This window comes from Podarcis cretensis, assembly GCF_951804945.1.
Source record: "Podarcis cretensis genome assembly, chromosome: 6".
In the NCBI taxonomy this organism is placed as follows: domain Eukaryota; kingdom Metazoa; phylum Chordata; class Lepidosauria; order Squamata; family Lacertidae; genus Podarcis; species Podarcis cretensis.
Window position 1 is genome coordinate 57,812,320 of NC_137175.1, and position 24,058 is coordinate 57,836,377.

General features: G+C 43.1%; 1 protein-coding gene and 2 long non-coding RNA genes across 5 annotated transcripts in view; 1 reads left to right on the top strand and 2 right to left on the bottom strand.

Annotated features, from left to right (window-relative positions):
- RAB3B (RAB3B, member RAS oncogene family) overlaps nucleotides 1–24,058 on the bottom strand; it is a 53,147-nt gene that overhangs the window by 19,518 nt on the left and 9,571 nt on the right. For all 3 annotated transcript variants that reach the window (XM_079982549.1, XM_079982547.1, XM_079982548.1), the window contains exon 2: nucleotides 20,023–20,250. In XM_079982549.1, the coding sequence (XP_079838675.1) occupies nucleotides 20,023–20,250 (228 nt within the window). The remainder of the gene's footprint in view (nucleotides 1–20,022; nucleotides 20,251–24,058) is intronic.
- On the bottom strand, nucleotides 2,740–9,171 carry LOC307219406. The gene is made up of 2 exons (XR_013840397.1): nucleotides 9,108–9,171; nucleotides 2,740–3,178 (listed from the first exon to the last, which is right to left on the bottom strand). It is a non-coding gene; the product is annotated as an uncharacterized lncRNA (long non-coding RNA).
- Nucleotides 3,178–11,301, top strand: LOC307219407. Its single transcript, XR_013840398.1, has 4 exons — nucleotides 3,178–3,380; nucleotides 7,336–7,441; nucleotides 9,116–9,206; nucleotides 10,691–11,301. It is a non-coding gene; the product is annotated as an uncharacterized lncRNA (long non-coding RNA).

Sequence of the window (24,058 nt, forward strand, 5' to 3'; positions counted from 1 at the left end):
GCATTTGTGGCAGCTGGGAATGAAATGACAAAAAGGACAAGCCACACTTGCAACAGAATGGATAAAAGCAGGAGTTATACACACCTGAACAATCCTTGGGTTGTTATGAAGGATTCTTAGTGGCAGACGGGCATGCATTTGTGGTGGTAGCAGGAAAGATATATATATAACTAGACTGATATAAGCCTGTATGTTTTTCACTTAGTATATGTTGGAATGTCAAGTCCAACTACTCACAACCATCCCTTAATTCTCATCTCTCCCATGATGCCTTGCTGTCAGGAGCCAAAGTCAGAGGCAGCTCAGCAATAAAACATCTGGCGTCAGTGAAGTTAACTCTTTATTCAAAGAAACCAAAATCACACACACCGAGTGATTGTAGCAACACTTCCCAGTAGGTCTTGCCCCACTGAGGCAGTTGTGAGGACTGAAGGTCCCTGTCCTCCCACAGCTCTCTATGCTTCCTCCCCCAGCAGCCTAAGGCTCCTTTGTCTTATCTCTCTTTGCTCCACCTTCTCCATTCCCCCATTCCCAGGGGGAGGGGAGCTGGTCACAGCAGGAGGGGGAAACTCCCTGGCTTCTTCAGAGGCCTGCCTCCACTCTGCCTCTTGGCGCCCTGCCCCTGCTTCTGCCACCGATACTGGACTGTTCTCTGCCACAGGCTCTTCCTGCTCCCTAACCCTGCTTCCGACACCTCCTCCTCCTCCTCCTCCTCCTCCCAGTCTGCTCCTTTTTCTCCCACTGACTACTCATCGCCATCCCACCACCAATCCCCTGGCTCTGAGCCGCCTTCCCTTTGGGGTTCCTCAGCTGGTGCCTCTCACCACTGCTCTGCATCCAGTCAGTCCATGGCACTTGCTTCTGAAGTGGCAAGTGAATACAATAGCTTCAGCATTTTGAGGGGTTGTCCTCTCTCAGATGGGAAAACAAATGGATATTCATATGGAGAGAGATGGAATGAAAGCTGCGACTCAGGCGGCCTCAGTCCACTTCTAGCTTTGTTGTCAAAAGTTGCTCAACTGGAGTTCTCAACAGTGACCTTCTTTGCCCTGTGGACCCCTTCACCAGACAACACTCTATTTTTCCAAAATCTACCTTTGCTTTTGTTCAAAGTGCAGCAGCAGCAGTCATTCAGTTATAACTGTGTTTGCTCATGTCTTGCCACTTTTGCATCTCCCTTCCCTACTGCCTTCCATTGCCTTTTCCCCCACCCCATGCTTAAAATGTAAATTGAAAGCTCCTTTGAGCAGGGATTTGTTGCGGTTTTGTTTTTGTTTTGCTCATGGTACTCTGCAAAACCCAAAGGACGCACAACACTAATAATACGAAACAGCATACCAAATGAAACATTTTAAGTATTCAGTTTTTACTTGGATGTCCCACATTGCCCTCACCGAAATCTACCAAATTAGCAACAAAGAATTATGTTGGTGGGCACTGGTCAACCTTTGTTCCTGCTACAATCTAGAAATAGAAATATTCAGGGGAGGGGAGGATGAGTCAATGGCTACTATGAGAAGCAAGTGATGTTATGAATCACTTTGAAAGCTGCTTTCTGATTTCACCTGCTAGCAGCAGCAAATTAACCCCACACCCACCCGGTCACTACCAGAAAATGTCAAAGTCGCTACAGAGCTTAGCTCTCCTGAAAACACTTCATTTCAAAGGAATTAATTGTGTGATTTCTCTCTTTCTAAAAACTAATCATTCATTTTCACAAAACCACAGGGAGATCAAGCAAGTAGGCTCAGTGGTTTAGACCATAGTGCCACCTGCGTCCCCTACTAATGTGTATATAGCCACAGATTGGTCCAACATGGGAGATATGGGGGCCATTTTTGTCACATGGAAAGTAAACTCAGGTCAAAATGGTAGTTTGTTTTCTCTATTTCCTCATTTTAAATGCCACAAAATCAGTACAAAGTTGGGCCTGTGACAATGAAGGGATGGGAGTGACTTGTGAATATAAAGTACAGTACTTCTCTTATCTCAATACAGAACTGGGCTGTGAAAATCTGATTAAGACTTATCACAGAAAATGCTTTAGGTGTTTTTTTAGGGGGGGGCGTGCGTGCTGCTGCTTTAAGAATACAGAAGGGATTAGCTACTGCTTGCCAGTTCAGCCAATCAAACAGCAAGTGAGGTAGAAAACACAGCTGCTTCCTTCTCAAACATCTTCTGACACTGATTATCACTTTACTGGCCTGTTACAGATTTTATAGGATTTATGAAACAGTGCAGTGAAGAAGAAAAAACTACAACAGAATACATAGTGAAGTGTGTGTATATGTGGGGGCAGATTTGGGTCATAAAACCTACATATGCATGAAAATAAATTCCTTGAATATCAGTGGAATTGGCATCTGTGAGATGAAGTTAGGATCAGACTGTAAGATTGCTGCTCTTTCTTTAATGCTGATTTCTAAACTGATTGAAAAGTGGGTTTATACACAGGGATTAAAACTCCAGCAATTTGAAATGGATGCCATTTTCTGTCTTCACTATTAAAGCACGCTGTGCCACAAGATGCAAAAATACATTTTGATTCTATTCAGGGTCTGACTGCATCGGTTTCTCTTTAGCACCAAAGCACAGTGGAAACTGTTAGCATATTCCACAAATGAGCGGTGCGGAGGGTGAAGCAATCAATGTGAATGATCAGTTTGTGACTAGGGTAGTACAAACCATGTTTGGGTAAGTAATTATTTCAAATTCTGAAAGGAAAACATAACAGCAGTATTAGATACAGACATATTTTTCCTTTATTTATTTAAAAATGCCAAGCCGCCACCCGTCTGAAGCAGGTAAGGGATATTGATTCACACTGAACAGATGCAGCAGTTATATCTGTAGGGAAAACATAGCTGTTGCTTGCAGTTTGGCACCACACTGTATAGCATTTGGGAAATTTCTCATTTCAAGCTAAAGGCTGGTTTAAATTGGACTGGGAGATGCACATGCCCCAAATATATATAGACAAGAACAGGTTTTTGCAAACCAAAAGGCCCCACAGGCCTCTCTATCCACCAAGCCACACCCCTAATGGGCCTTACTCTAGGCCCTCAAGAGCTCTTACCAAGGCCAGAATGCGTTCTTCAACTATTATAATGCCTCTTTGCTGACTTGGATGGAGAAGGGAGAGAGATGTAGGCATGGCATGGCAGGAATGTAGCCCTCCCTACAAAGTTAAGAGTCACATCCCACCACAACCACCACAGGCACACAGCCCCCAGAAGGTGGTTCATGAGGGAATGAGGCATTTTGGCTGAGAATGTTCCAAGCTCACCCATGTTCAAGAGGGTCATAAATGAACTTGGCCCACACTCCTCCTCTGGAATTTCCAGTGGCAACGCAGAAGCATCTCCTCTCAGTTCTTTTAAGTAAGTTATATTTTCAGAGGTATTAGTTATGAAAACCTGCAGCTGGATCCACATGTCACATATTATTTACTTCGTATAGGGGTGGGGTGGAGAACATTTTTCCTTCACGGCCAACATTCAGGGAGGTGCATGTTGGTGATAAGGAGAGCGAGCCAGAGGCCAAAGTGGGTGGAACAGTATATGTGATTCTTATCCTTGTATGATAGCTTGCATTCCAGTCAGTACCACATACTAGTGTGTGTCGTGTGTTGTGGCACCCTGGGTTGTCTTCAATGATGGTCGGGGTGCTGCGGACAACACTAGCCTCTGTCCCTCTTTCCTTCCCTCTGATGCCCTCTCGCGTCTCTGCCTCTCAAAGGCTTGCACAGATGTTTGTTGCAACAGCCCTGGCTAGTACCCCAGGCGAATTGTCCCTTTGGGGCTGGACAGGGGGTGCTTCCCAGGCCCCTGTGGGGCAGTGTGAGGAGGCACCTCTCTTTGGGATGGGGGGGGGGTAGCTCAGAGACCAGGGGCGGCAGTAGCAGCTGCCCAGAGGACTCCCAAGGAGAGGCTCTGCAGGTAAGGGGTGACGTAACTGGGCTCCTGAGCCCCACAGAGGTGCCGCAGAAGGAACGTTGTTGGTCAAGGGAGCCGTGGACCCCAAAAGACTAAAAACCTCTGCAATATACCATTGTCAAAACTGCTTCTGTCCCTTTTCAACAATTTAGTTCAGAGGCTATGTTTCAGCCTGCCATGTGGTTATTACTGCCTGTGGGGATATGGGAAAGATCTGTCATTTCACAGACTATTTTAGGCAACTCACCTTTACGTTGATGTAATTTTTGTCTTTCTATTTAAAGCTACCTTTGTGAAAACCATTCCCTACATTTTTTCCACCCAACCCCTCCAGTTGGCTTAAAATAAATGACTGTTTTCTATTTCCTTCCTAGATCTGTGAACATCAGAAACTTTGCCTGGAACTTTCTTTATTGAAAATTATATTCTAAAATAAGATCTATCTTTGACAAGGGTAGTCAAATGATGTGACCAAAAATCTCAGTGTCTTAAAACAGAAGCATCTGAAACATTTCCCCTGCTTTATAGATTAACTTGCATTTGCCTTAATTATTGACTGTTCCACTCATAATTTCCACCTTTTCTTTCTGCTATCCTAAGTCTTATTTACTGTATTAAACATGTCTCTTCTGTGTGCTCCCAGGAGCTCCATTCTCACTTCCTACAGATTCACTTTACTCTTGTGTATGCTGTGCAGTTCTCTAAATACACTCAAACATCACAACTGAATTCTACATCCGAAGAAGAACTAAGAATTGTGCACAGACTACAATTCTAGTTTCAGTTTTTATTCACTGAAACTAAGAACATTCTTAACAGGGGTGATCCTACTATCAGGCAGCGTGAGATAGTTGTCTCCGGTGATGGGTGCTGTGGAGCAGTGTAGTGAGGTGTCAGGAGACAGAAATGTGTGTGCACATGCCTAGTAGCCTGATGCCCTCAAGAGGATGCTGGCCCATCACCCATGTCAAAATAAGCCTGAGCTGCCAGTCTGATCAGCTTCTTTATGTCAAATGAATGGGACGTGATCTTGTCCTTTGCCTCAGGCAGCAAAATGTCTTGGGCGGTTTTGGCTCTGAAACAAAGCACAGGGCAGACCATCCAAATCCCCACCTCATTTCTCCTAACAGGAGGAAAAGCTTGATCTATCGGGGTTGAATTCCGTACTCTGGAGGAAAAGGATGCTGGCAGTGACCTTTGCAGGATCTTTAGCTCTGACTGTAGTTCATTTCCAGGCAGAATGATAGATGAGTTCAAGAATTTTGAGTGGCAGAACACAAGATTGTAGCCCTAGTGGACTGAGGTTTGAAAAGAGCTCTATTAGCCAGGGGCTCTTTCTCTTTTAAGTCATTTCAGAACTAGATTTGCCTCTGGCTTTCCAGTTTAGCAGTTAGAGGAGTAGTAAGCACACCACTTTTATATGTTGGTTGAATAGGACTCTTGACATTTTCCCTTAGGCACTGTTTCTGTTACAGGACTATCAACTTTTCTTCAAGTTCAAATGGCAACATTTCATGAGTCACTCATAAAATTCAGTGGGCTGTATCAAATGGTAGTTCATACTCAGAGCAGACCCACCGATATTCATGGACGTAACAAATTTAGGTCTATTAATTTCAATGGGTTTACTCCGAGTAGATCTTAGTTGGATACAACCCAAACCCTCCTCCAACTAGGGTGCCTCAGCGTACAACTACAGCACTAGTGCTTAACTATTATTTGTAGTCAAGCTCAAAAAGAGATGAGATTCATACTTCCCCATGCAATGCCCCAACTTTTCAAGTAACTTTATTTCATTATTTCCTTACACTTCTGCACTGTTTAACACCAGCACCAAAGTGTTATCGGAAGCCTATATAAACATGCTCACCCAGAAATGCTCAGTGGGAAGGCTAATTTCCCCATCTCTCCTCACAGTAAGGCTACGCACCACAACCTGCATGGTCTGTCATGTGCAATCAGGGTATTGGATCAGGAGTGGAACTCACTCAAGTTATTCTGATTGTCTGAAAAGCCCTTTAAGACTTGGATACTTAAGAATAACTGCTCATTTAATAAATAAACTATAGGTGAAACCAATGGATATAGAGCAGATCCATCAGTCCTAATGTCAACATGTTGAATGAAATTCATCCTTCACTGATTACAAAAATGATCTCTCTGAAGCTTAATTTAAAACGAGCTCAACAAGGCTCATTAGCTTGTTGGACTATGTTTACTCAATTTTATTTTTAATGAAACAACAGTCTTGTCTGAAATGAATCCTTTGCATCACAGGAAATGTGCTATAAAACACAAACCACTTCCACATCTGTTCTCACTCATCATTTAACATATTGGAGTGTCCTGATCTGATCTCATACTAGGCATCCTTTTATCAGGTGTTCACCACTTTTGAACTAAGCAGAAGAAATGTACTTCTGGAAAATAAATAGGAGATAGTGATAGAGGGTGAAGGAGAAAAAATAAGAAGCAGTAGGAAAAGAGGCAAGCCACTTGACTGTAGAAGAAAACCTCAAAGCAGTTAACAAAAAAAGATAAAATGATAAAAATTATCACTAAAAATAATAATTACAGCCATAATTTAAAACATACAAAAAGTTAAAACCGCAATAGAATAGACTAAAACAGAAAAATTGCAGCTGTTGAACAAGAGACTATGATTAAGATTGGAATACAACTGGAATAAATAAGATGTTGAAAGCAGGAAGAAAAAAAAGAATTACTGAACCTGTAATCCAGCAAGCGGGAGGTCCCCCAAATTATATAATTGGATATTTGATTAATTGTTATTTGATTTGGTATTATGATTTGATATGCATATAATGAGGTCTGTTTTGGATTTTTTTGTAATTGAAAACCAATAAAAAATATTTGGGGGGGGGGTGGAGAATAGACTAAAACAGATTCATAACGTAGCTGCCAGGGTGCCAAAAAACACTCTCGTAATTTTACTCTCTGGACTTGGTCCAGAAGGTAAGACTGCAGCCACTTCCCATTCCCCAGAACTGGTCCAGGAGGCACTGGCAGAGGAAGAGGAGTGCGGGGGGAGTGCACTGCCCCCAGCAGCGCAATCCCAGTAGGGTGCCATTGCGGCTGCCCCTGCAGCCCGCGCTGGACACCACGCCCCTGCAGGCGGTGTGCCCCGCCCCCAGGACGCGCAACAGCCCCCCCCCGGCTCTCTCCCCCCCCCCCGATGTCTGCCGCTGCCAGGAGAATACTGTGGTTGATGGTATTAAAAGCTGATAAGAGATCAAGAAGCAGGAGCAAAGTCACACTCCCATTGTCACATCCTCTCCACAAACTTTGTTCCTCCAACTCTTCCATCCTCAGGCACCTGTTCTCTTAAGTAACTCTGCTGTGTTCTCAGAGTAACTCCCAGTATTTCCCTTTATCCAAGGAACTCCAGTGTGACTTCCCTCTTCCATCAGTTCCCTTGTCCAAACCACCTTTTCTGGGAAGGCTATGGCTGAACTCCAGAGTCTCCATTCTCTAACTGTGGATTGGTGAGCAATGAATTATGACAGATTGACAATCAAAGATGTTAATTTCAAAAAAAGGACTGGATTCCTATAGGTGCTGATGTAAATATACAATAATAATACATGTATCTGTGTAAGTTAGCCTGTAGGGATACATGGATGTGTGTGTGCGTGTACACGCACACCCCCCCTACACAGACACATATGCATAATGTTATGTGAGAGTCCTCAGTGTAGACACTAACAGCAACAGCCTGCCATTTCTACCATTCTTAAGTCTTTTCATTTAATTCAAAAACACGTTTCTGGCTCTGACTCTTTGGCAGCTACTTCAAAAACAGGAGCCAAATAATTGATATAATGAAGCCTGCTCATATTTACTTGTGATTATACAGCCTAGATCGAAAGCTCACAGGGTCTAGATTACATTATTCATCAGTTTTAAGTCCTGTGACACCTGACCTTTTCTCAAACACTACAAAACGCATGCAGAGCCTGAAGGTCAAAAGACAAGTGCCAAGCTTCACAGTGGAGAACCCAGATGTAGAAAAGGAAAGGATGGGGCAAGAAGTATAACGAAAAATTGAGATCAGAGCCAGTGGCCAGGTGACCTGAATAGCTGGGCATTTTATTTTGACACCACTTTTCCCATGGATGCAGCACTCCTGTTAATTTTGGCCTATGACCCTATCTTCATTTTAGCCAAGTGGAGCTTGTAGTTCAAGAGAGAATCAAGCCAGCTGGGACAAGGTGGAAAGAGCTTATGCTCTCACCTGTACCCTTAGGTCTTCTTTCCAATCTCATGTGTTTTTCTAACTTTACCATCTGTTTTCAGTACCAGAGTTCAACTTTAGAACATATGAAGTAAGAATATTAATATTGCAACCACTGTATTGCTTTCAGTGCCTGCTAAAAACTTTTCTGTTTAGGCAAGTCTACTCAGGCATACAATTTTACTTTTAAGATTGTTCTTTTTATTGGTATTTTCTCATGAATATTTTGTATTATTTCACGTAAACTGTTCAGTGCTTTGTTTTCAAATTAAGTGATATATAAATCTTGTTAAATAAAATATATTAAAAGTGCTTCTCAGCAGGTGTGAAGTGTGCTGCCCTCACTTCTGAGTAATTCCTGCGAGACTTGAACCCCAACTCCTTTCTCTAGAAAATTAACAGTAGCTCAAAGCCAGCAATGTGCCAGAGGTACCAACATGGTGGATCTGAAACTGGACACATCCATTGCCTCATTTGGATGCTACACTAAACTATGTTTTAGCATTGTACAAGCCCTGTTTTTTTCAGCTCCTTCAGTATAACTAACTCCCTCCATCCAGCCCTAGTTCCCTGTAAGAGAGACAAAGAGCAGCCTTCCTTCTTTCACCGTTCTAGATAAGCTACCCTTCCTAGCTTTTCATGTACCCCGGTTCCTCATAGCTCTCACAAAGCTGTGCTGGGGAACATCTGCCTGTATCACCTGCCCCTCCCCTCAAGCCTCCTGCCTTTGTGTGGTGAGTTGGGCACACAAACATGGAGCCTTTTAGTCTCATTATAAAATGCATTTGAAATGCATATTTAAGCCTCATTAAAGTATGCATTTCTAAATGTGTTTTATCCTAAAATGCTCATCTTGAGCTACATTGATACATGGTCATTTTGTGATTAGACGTGAACTTTCATAGATTTTTTTTCACCATTACAGATTAATCTGGAAATGGGCTGGAGTGCCCTTATGAATGAACATAAACAACAGTGACATGGGCTAGAAATGAGACTAATATGTCCACTTTCTGGTAAGTGTGGTGTACGTGGGGAAAACCCTGCAGCGCTATCTAAAATTCCTACACAGACCTATCAACTGGCAACCAACACTGTGTCCTCGGAGGTGGGTGCTGAGCTGCGCTGAAGGCTGAAAAGACAATGTCTTGGGGCAGAAGAGCTCTTTAAAGCATCCCACTCAGCACCCTCTCCTGACTCAACAAGTTGGGCTTGCTCCTGCCCCTCGGGAATGTGCACAAAAGCACCACCCTATCTACCATAAAACTAGGGGTAGAGTAGGGGTTGGCAACGTTTTTTGAGGCCGGTCCAGTCCACTCCCTGGCAGACCTCTGCGCGCCCGTGCACTCAAGCTATTTCCGGCACCCTTCCAGGATGGAGGAGCGCCTATGTGCATGCACACATGCTATTTCTGGCGCTCTTCCAACCCAGAATTCAGTCCCCATGGCAAGAAAAAAATGGCGCCGGGGGGGAGCATGGAATCCCCATGCCAATCCATGGAACGGCCGTGGGCTGGTTCAAGGAAGCTCATGGGCTGGAACCGCCCATAGGCCGACCTCTGCGGTAGAGGGAAGTGATTCCACAGACTTCTTAACTAGGATTTGTTGAAAGAAGCATGCTTCAAATGGTGGTTTATGAAGTTGGCTTGTTTTCCAAAGCCATAGATTAACATGGTTAAGATGAAGGGTTGAGACACAATGATAACCTCTGGCTCATTGAAAATGGAAATGAAAGCTGCTGCTTCTTATGACCACCTGGGAGTGGGGTTTAAGGTGATGACACATGAGCCTGAAGCTCATTCATGTCAGACTAAATTATAAATGAGAGTTATGTCCAAACTGAACCTATAAGTCATCCCATGAAGGAATTCTTAGTCAGAAAGAGGAGCAGACCTGTCCCAAGAGTAGGAAGGCAAAGGTTAAAGCTACAAGAGATGTACTATGAGAAGCATTAAGCAAGATATTAATGTGTCATGTAACACAGCAGGAGAAGGAACTTCTAAACCACCCTGTCATTGATAAATTATAAGTAGCACTTGGCTGTCCCCCCCCCCCCCAATGTTTTTTCAAATATGTTTTGTGGGACATTTTATTCTATTTTTTATTTTAAAAAAAACAGAATTGCATCTTAAGTCAGGACAGTGTAGGAAAAAAAACTATTAAGACTTTCTAGGAACCCATGCTTTAAAATTTAATATTTTCCCTTTCCAGATTCTGTCAGTTTTCTTGGGTCCTGTTATCACAGCTAGGGGATTAGTGAGTAATTGCCTTAATGAGTTGTTTGTTCAGGGATGGGAGGGTGGATGGTGGGGTAGGAAGGCTTCAATTGCTGATTTCCAATTTCTTTATTTAAAAAAAGAAAGATGCAAGAAGCCCAGTATAATTTGGTTAATTATTGGATTCATTAGTCACCCTTTATCAGTAATGATTCTAGAGCAGCAATTAAACAGAAAATCCCCAGCCAATAAATTCATAACAGATCAACCTCAGTCTCCTGTTAGGGAACTACTGGGCCCCACTGCTTCACACAGGAGAACCAGAGTGGAAATGGAAATCAAGGAAGAACACTACCTTGAGAACATAAAACCAGGATCAGATTATAAACTTAATCCCAGGAACGTAAGCCTTCAGAAAAAAATTCCTGGATTGAAGTTGCTTCAGTTTTGGAGATCCGAATCTGACCCTCTATTTCCACCCTACAATCAATATCTTAAGGAAGCTAGTGTGACAGAAAAATCTTGCATCATTAAAAGTAATACCTCTTCATAAAAATAGTGATACATATTGCCCGTTGTTTCTGAACATGAATTCAATCATCTTTTGAAATAGGTATGCCTGAGCAAACTTCCCGGATTTTAATTTCAAAGGCAATTATTACATGCTGTTTTCCACAAGTAATATAAGGTATTTTCCCCAAATAATGTTCATGCACATTCCCTTTCGTGACTTCTATTAAAAATCCATTAGTCACCCACACACAAGTGAATAAAAATCCTACAGGCATCCTTAGTCTCAAGTTCATAAAGTGGGTAGGGGGAACACTCTGAAGATACTTATAAAAGGAGACTTAAAAATCATTCGGTATTGTTAACTACCATGACAACATAAAATGAATTATTATTCATTTACAGAACCATTTCCAATACATTCTTATTGGATTTGAAGGCACATTCAAAATATGATCTGAAGTCTTGAAATAACAACCCAACCTGGTAAATTAAGATGAATGTGCTTTTAAAACAGTTGGGACTACTCTGCTCATTCGTTTATTTAAAAAAGCAGAAATGCAGCTCCATCAGCAGTAGTAGCATAAATGCTGTGTATTTCTGACCCCCTCAGATAAAGTAATGAGCTTTCCCCCCCTATTGTTGCATGGCACCCCAATTTTTGAGAGGTGTGAGATTTTTGAGAGGTGTGAGTTTCCAGGGGTTCTAGGCGCTTGCCCAGGGTTTGTATTTCCTTTGGAGACTGTGGTGTCTTTGTGGTCTATGGTTCATTTACACACATATATATACAACCTGAGCCTATGATGGAAGGACTGGCAGCATTAATACTCTGAGGGTCTTGCTTCCCCCAGAGCCACAGCCTTAGAATTGGGCAGAAATCAATCCTCCCTCCCCCTCTCCCTGGATATGCCAGGTCTGCATCCTCTCTACCTCAGGCTCCATTCTCTCCTTGGTGGTCTAAGAAAAGTTGACATGAATCTCCCTGTGATTCTTCTTTGCTTACTATGAAAAGATACTCCCATAACTGTATCACAGATGCACATTTCATTTTCTAGCTATGAGTCACTGTCAGCTAGAGGTTGTGCAAGTGATAAGGAATTAGCATAGCTGAAAAACTGAGACATGGACAAAGGGTAGGTATAAGAGCTTCTGGTTCCAGAAGGAAGAAAAAGTGTTTGACAAATGCAGCCCCAGGGATTTTCAGTAGTGACTGCAGTTCATTTGGAAGTGCAAACAACATGGTGTTTGACAGGAAAATCTGGCATAAGGAACAGTGCATTTCAAAGCTTGCTCTACTTCTGATCCATAAAACTCCTTCTACAGTAGGTCCAAATTCACAAGATTTGCACAAGAGCAATGCTTGTAGGAGGCTCTTTTTAGATACCCCATGGTGAAGTGGTGGTAAATTTGCCTATTGATTCGTAGGGCTTGTTCGGGTGACTGTTTACTATAGCATGACAGCATGATGATGTCTTATGAAAGATGCAGAGAGTGATCCATTCTTCTTGCACATATTGATAAAAGGAGTTGGGTCAAATATGCATTCCCTGCTGTCGTCTGGGCAACCCAGGATCTCCATACACACTGCCCAAGCTTGCACCCCAGAGAGATCAGTTCAGTGCTGCTAACGCAGGAGGAAGCAGTTATGACTTACTGGTCTCTGCAGTCACAGCAGACGCTGTGGTTCTCCAGCGGTTTGACTTCACCCCCAGAGGTACACTCCATTGTCTCTCGAGACAGACAGATGCCAACAACATTCTGACCTTGACAAAGTTGCCACAGTATGTTAGATCATCAAATGTTGAAGGTTTCCAATCATGGCAGCGCTCTTCCCTGTTTCCAAGCATGGTCTAAAAGATACCTAATAGCAATAAATCAGCAAATATTTGCAGCAAACTGAACCTTTGGGAGCAAACAGTTATGCGAGAAGCCAATTTTCAGCAGGAAAAATAGCCAGGGAGGGAAGAGTCCACTCTCTGTGCCATGTAATACCAATCTAGAGTAGAGGGGACACCCTCCCCCCGCCGCTGCAACTGCATTCCATGAAAGTGCTTTAAAGTATGTGCTTAGTTTGATCCGAGTGATAGACCTGGCATGGTTCTTCAGACATTACTCATGAGGTGTTTATTTATTTGGTATGAGACATGTAATATGCAGTTTGGACATAACTCTCATTTATAGATCAGTCACAGGGTTGTGATGTATTAAATGAGGAGGGAAACGCCACCTTGAGCCTCCATCTATTGAATAAAAGGGCAGATTCTTTACTAACTCCTGCCAACCTAGCAGTTCGAAAGCACGTCAAGTGAAGGTAGATAAATAGGTACCGCTCCGTCCGGAAGGTAAACGGCATTTCCGTGTGCTGCTCTGGTTTGCCAGAAGCGGCTTAGTCATGCTGGCCACATGACCCGGAAGCTGTACGCCGGCTCCCTCGACCAATAAAGCGAGATGAGCGCCGCAACCCCAGAGTCGGCCTTGACTGGACCTATTGGTCAGGGGTCCCTTTACCTTTACCTTCTTTACTAAACTCTCATTTTCTGGCTGCAATACTATGCACACATACCTTGCAGTAAATGAGCATCAGGATACGAGGGAGGAATAAAGATCAGCATCAGGTAAAAGGGAGGCAGCATCAATATGGGGGCGGGGAGAAGTTGAGAGTGAAGATCTGCATCTGTTGGGAGGGAGGGAACACTGGTAAAGCAGCAGCTTTGGCTTCTCCTTCTCGCCCTCTCTGGCCTCCGTGAAAAGAAGGAGACATTATGCTTGCACAGCAGCCCCCCGCCCAGGCAAAAAGGAGGCAGAAACTGAAACCAACCCAGAAGCCAAAGCCAGAGAAGGAAGAGAGGCAGGCAGCAGCTAGAGAAGAAGCATTACAGGGCAGCCACACCTATGTATTGGGGGTCAGATCTATGTAGATTGTGCAGATCCTGCTGCCTGAGGCGGTCACCTAACACAGCCTCATGGGAGGGCTGGCCCTGGTCAGTACTGCAAAGATCAGTGTGTTTCTGGTTCACCTATTAATGTCGCTTGCTCAAGAGGATCACTACAATGAGTCAATAAAAGATGTGAAAGCAATGTCCTAATAGGATCATATTCTGGTAACTAAGCACAATTACAATAATAATAACAACTATATGATGATGATGATGATGATGATGATGATGATACTCCGCCCATCTGGCTAGGTTTCCCCAGCCACTCTGGGTGGCTTCCAGCAGATTATAACAACATAATAAAACGTCAAACGTTAAAAACTTCCCGATACAGCATTGCCTTCAGATGTCTTCTAAAAATTGTGTAGTTCTTTATTGCCTTGACATCTGATGGGAGAGGTACAAAAAGATCACTGGGAATCTGAGCTCCCGTAACCACATCTTCCCCTAAATCTTCTCTCCAGTTTCAATGTATTAAAAACCTAGATCGTCTTACATTCTTAGCTCATCTTGCATATTGATTTTATAACTATATAACCTCCTTAGTTCCTCTTGTTTCAGTTGTATGTACATTCTATCATCTATGTACAGTATTACTCATCTTTCATACATCCAGCTTAGCAGCTGTGCGTCTCTTTTAGAGATGAATTGGTGCAAGCAGCAATTCTAGAGTAGTTCATGATGAATACTTCACAGCTGCAACAGAAATAGGAAACTCTCGAGTTTGAGAACAGATGATACATAATTATTTATTTTTGAATAAAAAATATATATTTCTAACCTTGCAGTATAAAATTAGGCACACTTGATTACAGAATCACAGCTACAGAATTTATGTTTCATTCAGAGAAAAATAGATTTTCATCATTGCATCACTTTACGTGCTTCGCACCAATTGTTGTACGTGCATGGAAAAAAAATTGTTACCATATTTTACATGTAGGCAGCTGCTTCCAAATTGATTTTGGCAAAAGAAAGGAAAAAGAAACAGTCATCCAGCGTAATTTGTGGTTGTCAAGTTTCAATTTGCTTTAATTATCTCTACAAAAATAGGATGATGTTAGCTATTTCTAGCAGCAGCTGTGCATGATTGCTGTGGAACTGTATCTCTCTACCATTCATGAAAATTATTAATATTGCCCATAAATCTAGTTAACTGAATATTTTTAATGGATATGACACAAGGCAGATTTTGTTCCCTAAAATGTGGATATATACCATATTTTTCAGTGTATAAGACTAGGGTTTTCCCCTAAAAAATAATGTCAATAAATAGGGGGCATCTTATACACAGATACATCTCCCCTCCCCATTTTCTTAAATTTGCGTCCCCCAAAATAGGGGGCATTTTATACATGGGGGCGTCTTATACATAGAAAAATACTTTATTTTTCTTCCATAAGCATAAAATTTGATGTTGAATTTACTGCTGATTTTAAAAAATCTCATGGAATGGCCTTTTTCACATGTAACACTAAACTATAATTTATAAAACCATGGCTTAGTGCAATGTGAGAACCCAATCCAGCAGCTTATCTATGATTTATTACCTAAAGATAGCTCATTAACCAGGGTTTGTAGTTGGCTTACAAACCTTAGCTAACATTAACCATAGCTTAGCATTATGTGAGAAACCAACCTCTTCTTTAACTATAGCAAAGGAGCTGTCACCACCCAGAAGCTACAGAGGCATAAGCAAAGAGCTGCAAGTCATTCTGAAGGTCCTTTTTAGCTATTCTGTGACACAACAAACCAAAGTCTAACTGATTGTCTGCCAGACACCATATTTTACAGTTATGTGCATATCAGGCTGTTAAGAAATACAGCCCCAGGTCCAACAGAGGATGTGTTCAGCTTCCAGGGCAGGTAGAAAAGCAGTAACTTTCAGTATTAGTGGTTTGTTAGGGAAGTGGAGGAAACAAAATTCATCACAGCTCCCCTTCTCAAGCTTACATGCCAAGTTAAAATGGCCCTCATTCTGGTATGGTGAAAAAATATGTGTTTGTTTATAGCATTTATATGCCACTCAATAACCATGTTCTTTGAGCACCTTAAAAACAGAAAGCATTGAAATACCTATGTAATCACTAAGTATTACAACAACAAGAGCAAATTCCAGCATAAACATTCATTTATATTCCACCTTTCCTCTAAAAAAGTTGGGGTAATGTACATGGTGTGTGTGTGTGTGTGTCCCTCCCCCCCCCCCGATTTTATCCTCACAACAACCCTGTGAGGTTGGCAAGGCCAAGAGATGTGAGTTGGTAATAACTCTGAGATCATGAAAAGCTGAAGTTTTCATATGATGTACCCTTAGTTATTTAATAGCAGCATTCCTGTAACCAAATAAATATATAGGACCCAGTTTTGCTTTTCAGTGCAAAGTAGGCAACATTGTCCTTTTCTCACTTAAAGTCCACTTCTATTCATCCGCTCTGGCTCCCTCCTGGTCTTTTCAATACACTTTTCTCTGGCTGCTAGGCAACCTAAGTGTACAGTAATGCTGTTGCCATCTGCTATGGACTGTGCTAACTTAACTCTTCGATTTAAAAAAAAATAAAAAATGGGAAAACACTGCTATCCAAGCTTTCCTTTCTGATCAGTAATTAATATCTCCAGCAGTTCAGAACTGAGTATCAGAAGGCTTTTAGCCAGGAGACAAAGGGAGATTATAATTTAGCTCTTAAACACATAAGGCTGCAATCCTAAACACATTTATCTGGGAGTAAGCCCTAATGAATGCAGTGGAACTTGCTTCCAAGTACAGTGGCACCCCGATTTTCAGACGTCTCCGTTGCCAAACGTTTTGGTTTTTGAACCCCGAAAACCTGGAAGTAATTGCTTCTGGTTTCCAACGTGCCTCGGAAGTTGAACGGCTTCTGTTGTATTTTTCTCATTTTTTTCCAATTAAAATTGCAGACTGCCCATTGCGCCTCGGTTGTCAAGCGTTTCAGAAGTTAAACGGTCTTCGAGAACGGATTACGTTTGACAACTGAGGTACCACTGTAAATATGCACAGAGCTGCTCAGCATGCCCAAACCCATAGTTGCCACACTACACCTCCCATCATCCCTGACCATTGGCCAAGCTAGCTGGAGCTGATGGGAGCTGCAGTTCTAAACACCTGGAGGGCAGCCAGTTCCTCATCCCTGACTTGGGCTCATGCAAAAGGGCTTGTTTCCATATCAAAACACAGATTAATTCTGAAAATCCACCTAGTATGTTGTTTGAATAATTTTTACACCAAAGCACACCAAAGGCACGGGTCACAAGAAAACAACAACTGCAGATAATATGATACAGAATATAGGACAACAACAAAACTTCAAAACCCTCTCCATTTCAAGGTTTTCCATGTGTTGCGGGGGTCCTGCTATTTGAGGGGGTGCCTAATAGTGTTCTACTAGGTTCAGTGGGGCTTGCTCTTAGTTAAAAGCTTGCAATCTTATATACTAGGGATGGGGAACCTGTGGCCCTCCAGAGGTTGCTGGACTACAACTCCCATGATCCCTGAGCACTGGTCATGCTGGCTGGGGCTGATGGGAGGTGGAGTCCAGCAATATCTGGAGGGACACAGGTTCCCTGTCCCTGCTAAAGCACACTTACGTATTTAGGATTAAGCTCCCATTTATTTCTGACTACACAGTACAAAAAATTGTGCTGCGTAGTCTCTTGGGTTCATCAAACTAGTTTCACAGTTCTTTGGATCTTAGCTGTTGTTGTGAAGCTTTATTATTCACACATTTAAAAATGCAAGTGTCACAAACAATTATACTGCACAAAAGAACTTGCAAGAACCATGCGTTTAAAAAAACCCCACTAACACAAGGAAATAATAATATCACCCAGATAAAAAGACTAAACTATTCCAGTTTCGGAAATGTTTATTCAGTTACTTGAACCAAATCACCTTCACAAATACCTTAAGAGTGCTAAATGTAAAAATACATTCTTTATTATATATCTTGTTTATGCCTTTGAGGTGGAACAGGCTATTTTTACACAGCACAACCACAATAGCTTTCAACAAAAGTGAGACTTTCAAAGCGGCGCCATTAATCTTTTTCTTTCCTTTTGTAATTCCTCCCTCATCCACAGCCTAAGAGGAAAAGTCACACTTATATACAAAACCCAAATCTTTTAACCAAGTAGAACAATGAAGGGGATAAGAAACAAAACAAAAGCATGAGGACTGCATGCTCTTTTAACTATCTTAAAAAAAGCACAAAAAACTCCATCACAAATAGATTCTAAATATTCAGATTATCAAAGGTTTGGATGGGGGAATGAAATGATGCGTCCATTGGGATTACATGCTGCAGTCTGGTAATCAAGAGATTCAGTTACAAATGTCAAAATGATTAGGATTCCACAGCACATACTTCATGTACCATCAGGTGTGGACATCTTTGTTTAGGGTAAAGACATCCTGCACAGCTTTGCATTAATGCCCCCTGACGTGTCCAGAATCAGAAAAACATCAGACACCAATAAGGTTATGCTGTTGTGAACAGCTTGCAGGGGGGAGCTGTGAAAGGGGGGATAGTTTCACTGTACTTAAAGACAGTAATGTGAACACAGCCCAAAGTTTGGTTGAGTCAATGATAGTACAGGGAGTATGGACAAAGGGAGAAGTATCGCCTGTCAAGGAGGTTGGTGTGTGTAACTCTGAGGTGAAGATTTGCTTGGTGATAAGTGGCAGTACAAGGAAAAAAACAGGTATGATTCCACCATTCTGCCCCCACCAGTTACCATGAATGTTGCTCAGAGAGAAAGAGAGAGAGATAATGCAGGAAGATATGGGCTGCCATTTTATTAAATACAATATAGAAAAAAACAGAGGAAAGTGATTTCTATAGACTCTTCCTCCTCCCCACTGTGGGAACAGAAACTGATATGGAATAGTTCACGGACTTGATTTAAGGGGCAGCTGAGAGGCTCTTCTGCCAACCAGGACCAACAAGAAATAATAAAATGGAAGTAATCAGAGTAACTAAATTTGCAAATAATAAGTGTTTAAAGCAGGAATGGCTAACTTGTGGTTCTCCAGATGTTGCTGGACTACAATTCCCATCATCCACCAATGGTCATGCTGGCTGGGGCTAAGGGAGTCCAACAACATGTGGAGGCCCATAGGTTAGCTAACCCTAGTTGAAAGGAACAGGAACCCTACAAGCCTCTTCACACTAGACAGGCTAATGTTGCAGCTTCATTTGACTGCAAGAAAACAGTCTCAAGCTCAAGCCAGAAAACACAGGAGAACAACACAGAAAGCACTATAATGATAACACCATCATCGAAATACTCTGTAAAAAGTGAGTGAGCAAAGCATGGCAGTTCCAGAGAAAAAAGTGTGAAGGCATCCTGAAAGAAGGATCACTTGAATCTGATTTCATACACAAGAAGACACACTCTAACAGCTGTCCCAAATGATCTCAGTAACCCATAAAGAGCAATGATAATAGTTTCAGATCCAGATTCTGGGTTGGATCCAGCCTACTTTACTCATGGGTTGCTTCCACTAGGGGTAGGCAAGGAGATGATTTTTATTCCTCCTTGTGCCCCCTAAAAGCTGTTTCAGAGGGTTGGAAAACTTTACAGAATACAGCGGTGCCCTGCAAGATGAATGCCTCGCAAGACGAAAAACCCGCTAGACGAAAGGGTTTTCCGTTTTTCGAGGCACTTCGCAAGATGAATTTCCCTACGGGCTTGCTTCGCAAGACGAAAACGTCTTGCGAGTCTTTCCCCTCCCCCCCTTTTTCTAAGCCGCTAAACCGCTAATAGCGCTAATCCGCTAATAGGGATGCTTCACAAGATGAAAAAAACGCTAGACGAAGAGGTTCGCGGAATGGATTATTTTCGTCTTGCGAGGCACCACTGTAGTATGTCAGGTGTTATTGGGTGAGGGAACTTCAGAGGAAAGGGGGATCAGCAAAAATCACCCTCATGCCTCCAGCAGAAGGCTTCCCCAGGATCTCAGTTCCTACCACAAATGGAAGCCCTTCCATTAGACGAAGGGACACAAGGTAAACAAATAATTAATACATCTTCTGCTTACATAAAATGCAAGCAAAAGGCCCGTGTAGTACAAATATGCCATAACCACAATTTGATCCACTTTCCATTACATTTGTGCATAAGGTTAATGATTCCAGAATAAATGATACTCACCCAAATCTGCAGTTTTACCCTCTTGTCATTCCTGTAAACAGTCTTCACTTTGAAGTCGATCCCCACAGTACTGACAAAGGCTGGTGTGAAAGTGTCATCAGCATATCTAAAGAGGAAGGAAGTCTTGCCCACGCTGCTGTTGCCAATGATCAGGAGTTTGAACATATAATCAAAGTTCTGGTCGGAAGCATCCTTGTGTCCATATCTGGCATCTGTTACGGAAGCCATCTAAGGAAATAAGAGTAGCACATTTGTCTCTGTGATTTAATTTATTCAGGAACAGAATATGCACTTTGCAATCCCCTCTCACATGCCCTCATCTCCAGGTGACCAAGAGTATCAAAGCTGATAGCAGTGATTGTATAATGTGGAACTCATGGCTCCATTCCAGGAGCAATACATACACGGATCTATCAAGAGTAAGCAATTGCTTTTTCATACTTGCAGGACCTGATTCAGAAGTGGATCTGCACATAACACCTGCTTCCATAATCATAACATAGTGAGGGATGCATGTGGTTTTATTTCTGTTTAGATTTATAAAGAAAATACATGTGTGGATAATTCTATAGACTACTCAATGAGTACTGTATTTGATAACAGGTGTTGACAGTGCTCTGATCAAGATAAATAGCTTAGAAACACAGCTTATGAATAACTCTGCCATATTCACCCTATCCCTAGGACTGATTATGAACAGATAGCACATTTTAAAGATGATTAATCCTGCCTACATTAGGTGCTGATATGAACTGAACAGACCAAGTTTCATTATTAGAATTCAGTGTCGTTGGCTTATATTTCGCAATGAAGAAGGAAAAAACATCCTACTTTGTGCCAAGGCTAAATGGAGCCACCTGCCTCCCAGATTGTATTAATTATTGCATTGTTTACTGAACAGCAGCTAAAGTGATAGATTCCTGCTCCCATGTTAATCCGAGTGCATCAAAATGTCACAGGTGACACTCTTATAAGAAGAGGTATTCTGTCATTTTCTCATTCAGGTACCACATGGATATTATATTTTGAAATTTCCCCAGGATGATAAGCTAATTCTTCTCACTAATAAAAAGGATTCCAAATAAGATTGTCATTGTGGAGATACGATGAACAATAAAACTGACTTATAGAAGACTATTAGGAGAAAGCTTAAGTGTGACCGATGAAAAACCTTTCCCATTAAAAGTGTTAATGCCAGTTACCTAGTCAGTTTGATTCTGGCACTTATTCTTTTCTTGCTCCTTGCAAATTTCCCCACTGGGAAATTCATTACTTCTTATCAATATAGTAGATTCCAATTTGCCATGTCAATTTCATTGTAACTGGGCACTGCAAAGCTTATTGCTTGTACATTTCTCCCTTAGGAAAAAGCACTGAGCTTCTTAGCAATGAAAGCAGAAATGCATGAACATGGTGAGGAACAGCTTATTAATATACCCACCTAGAAGTTGGTGCAGAAAGAAAAAGAGGGAATAGATAGTTTAAATTAATAAATGTAAATGTAAACTAATAAAAGGGTTAAGCAGTAAAGAAATAATATTCCCCTCCCATCTTTCGCACACACTAAAAATGCATGAATATGAACCCACAAAATGTTTACACGCATTGTTAAGCAGACTATAACGGGATACCCCTGAGACATCTGCTCCCTATGGTCTTCACCTCTTTTCATCTGGCAACAGTTCCTGGCTTGAAACAATGGCTTCAAATGGCAACTATTCAAATAGTCAGGCCTGTATATAGTTCGGAATCTATATGCAATGGTCAGCCTGGAATTCAGAATATGGAATAGTTGTTGTTGTTTTAATCACAGTTGCAGAGAGAAGTCTGAAAAGAGGGTTGTCAAAAAAACAACCCAGGTTGGTAGGATTTCTGTCTTTTCCATTCCCTAATCCCAGAGCTTGCCTGAATATATGTGGAGTTTCTATGTACAATACTAGGTGCTTGCTTCTGTTATTATTACTTGCACGTCTCTGAATACTTATGGTACTTACTTACTTATTAGATTTATATAACTGTTATGTAGTGAAGTTTCACCCTGGGCCAGCAGGGGGATACTGTATATAGTTTTCACTCAGGTCTGTAGATAGTTTTCACTCAGGTCCACGTCAGTTATTTTAGGCGGGAAACGCTGGGCTGTTGTTGCTACAATGTTGACAGCCGGCTGCCTATAAAAGCAGGCCGGCTGAGCTGTTTGCAGTCAGTTCTATTCCAGCTTACAAAATAAAGAGCTACTTGGAGAAATCGCTGTGTCGTCTGCTATGTCAACTCACAACTTAACACTGGCGACGAGGATGGGATCGATGGACATCAGAGCACAGCCAGATGCGGCCAGCCTCTGAACTGAGCTGAATCACTGAGCTGAATCACAGAGCGAAATCACTGAGCGAAATCACTGGACAGAACCAATTCAGAGCTGACTGTTCTGGCTAAGAGCACTGTGTTCCATCCATCGCCCTTCACGCCGGCATCGGAATCATGGCTTCACTTGTGCCTCTACCGCCGTTTGCGCCAGCCTCTGAATCATGGGACTCCTACCTTGCTCGGTTCGACTGCTACCTCCAAGCCAACGAGCTGACAGCAGTATCAAAGGATCGGAAGCGGGGCCTATTCCTCAGCCTCTGTGGGCCTGAGGTGTTTGAGACGGCTCGAGCATTGGTTGCGCCTGAAGCAGTCCAGGCAACACCATGGGACACGATCCAAGAGAAGCTCCGCAACCACTACGCACCAAAGCCGTCCAAGATTGCTGCCCGCCATGCGTTCTACCACCGGAACCAGGCAGAGGGGGAGTCAATCAACAACTACACCATCACCCTGCGACAGGCTGCAATGCACTGTGAGTTCCGAGACTTAGACGATGCCCTGATGGATCGAATCGTCTGCGGGGTCCGGGACATCCATCTGCAACGGCGTCTCCTCGTCAAGCCAGACCTCACGCTACAGAAAGCCATTGAGGAGGCTGTGGCCTCAGAAGCTGCTGAACGCTCCGCCCAGGAGATCCGCAAGTCCAGCAGCCCGCGTCTTGCTAGGGAGCCAGTTCCGGTGCATCATGAAGAGGCTGGGCTCAAGGTAAAGAGGGAAAAGTGCCAGATCGCCGTTCCACAGGTAGAGTTCCTGGGCTATCTTATCGATGCCTCCGGCCTTCACCCGACCACATCCAAGATCCGCGCTATCCAGCAGGCCCCCACCCCAAAGAACAAGACGGAGTTGCAGGCGTTCCTGGGGCTGCTGAACTTTTATAACATGTTCCTGCCCCACAAAGCCACAGTGGCTGAGCCTCTTCACCGACTCCTTAGCACAAAGACACCTTGGGCCTGGGGTCATCGGGAGACGGCGGCCTTCAACGCGGTCAAGGCTCTCCTTTCATCAGACAGTGTGCTGGTACAGTACAGTGAATCCAGGCCGCTGGTCCTTGCCTGCGACGCCTCACCTTTTGGCATCGGTGCTGTCCTTAGTCACCGTTTTCCAGACGGAAGAGAAGCACCGCTCGCCTACTTTTCCAGGACCCCATCTCCGACGGAACGGAATTACAGCCAGCTCGACAAGGAGGCACTGGCACTTGTGGCTGGAGTGAAGAGGTTCCATGAATACCTCTATGGCAGGGCTTTTGACCTCATCACTGACCACAAGCCACTCCTGGGCCTCCTCGCCGGTGATCGTCTAACTCCACCGGTCCTCTCGCCACGCATGCTGCGATGGACTGTTTTCCTGGCTGCCTACCACTACCGGCTCATCCATCGCCCCGGGAAATCGATGGGTCATGCCGACGCCCTCAGCCGTTGCCCTCTTCCAGCATTTGTGGAAGACCCGGCTCCAGCTTCATCGCTCCTTCTGATTGAGGATCTTCCGGCAGCGCCTGTATCGGCTGCCACTGTGGCCTCTGCGTCTGCCCAGGATCGCACCATCAGCCGGGTGCTCAACTGGGTGTGGAGGGGGTGGCCACAAGGGCCTTTTGCATCGGACTTCCAGCCCTTCGCAACCAGACAACATGAACTCTCAGCTCATCGCGGCTCTCTGCTGTGGGGAGACCGCGTCG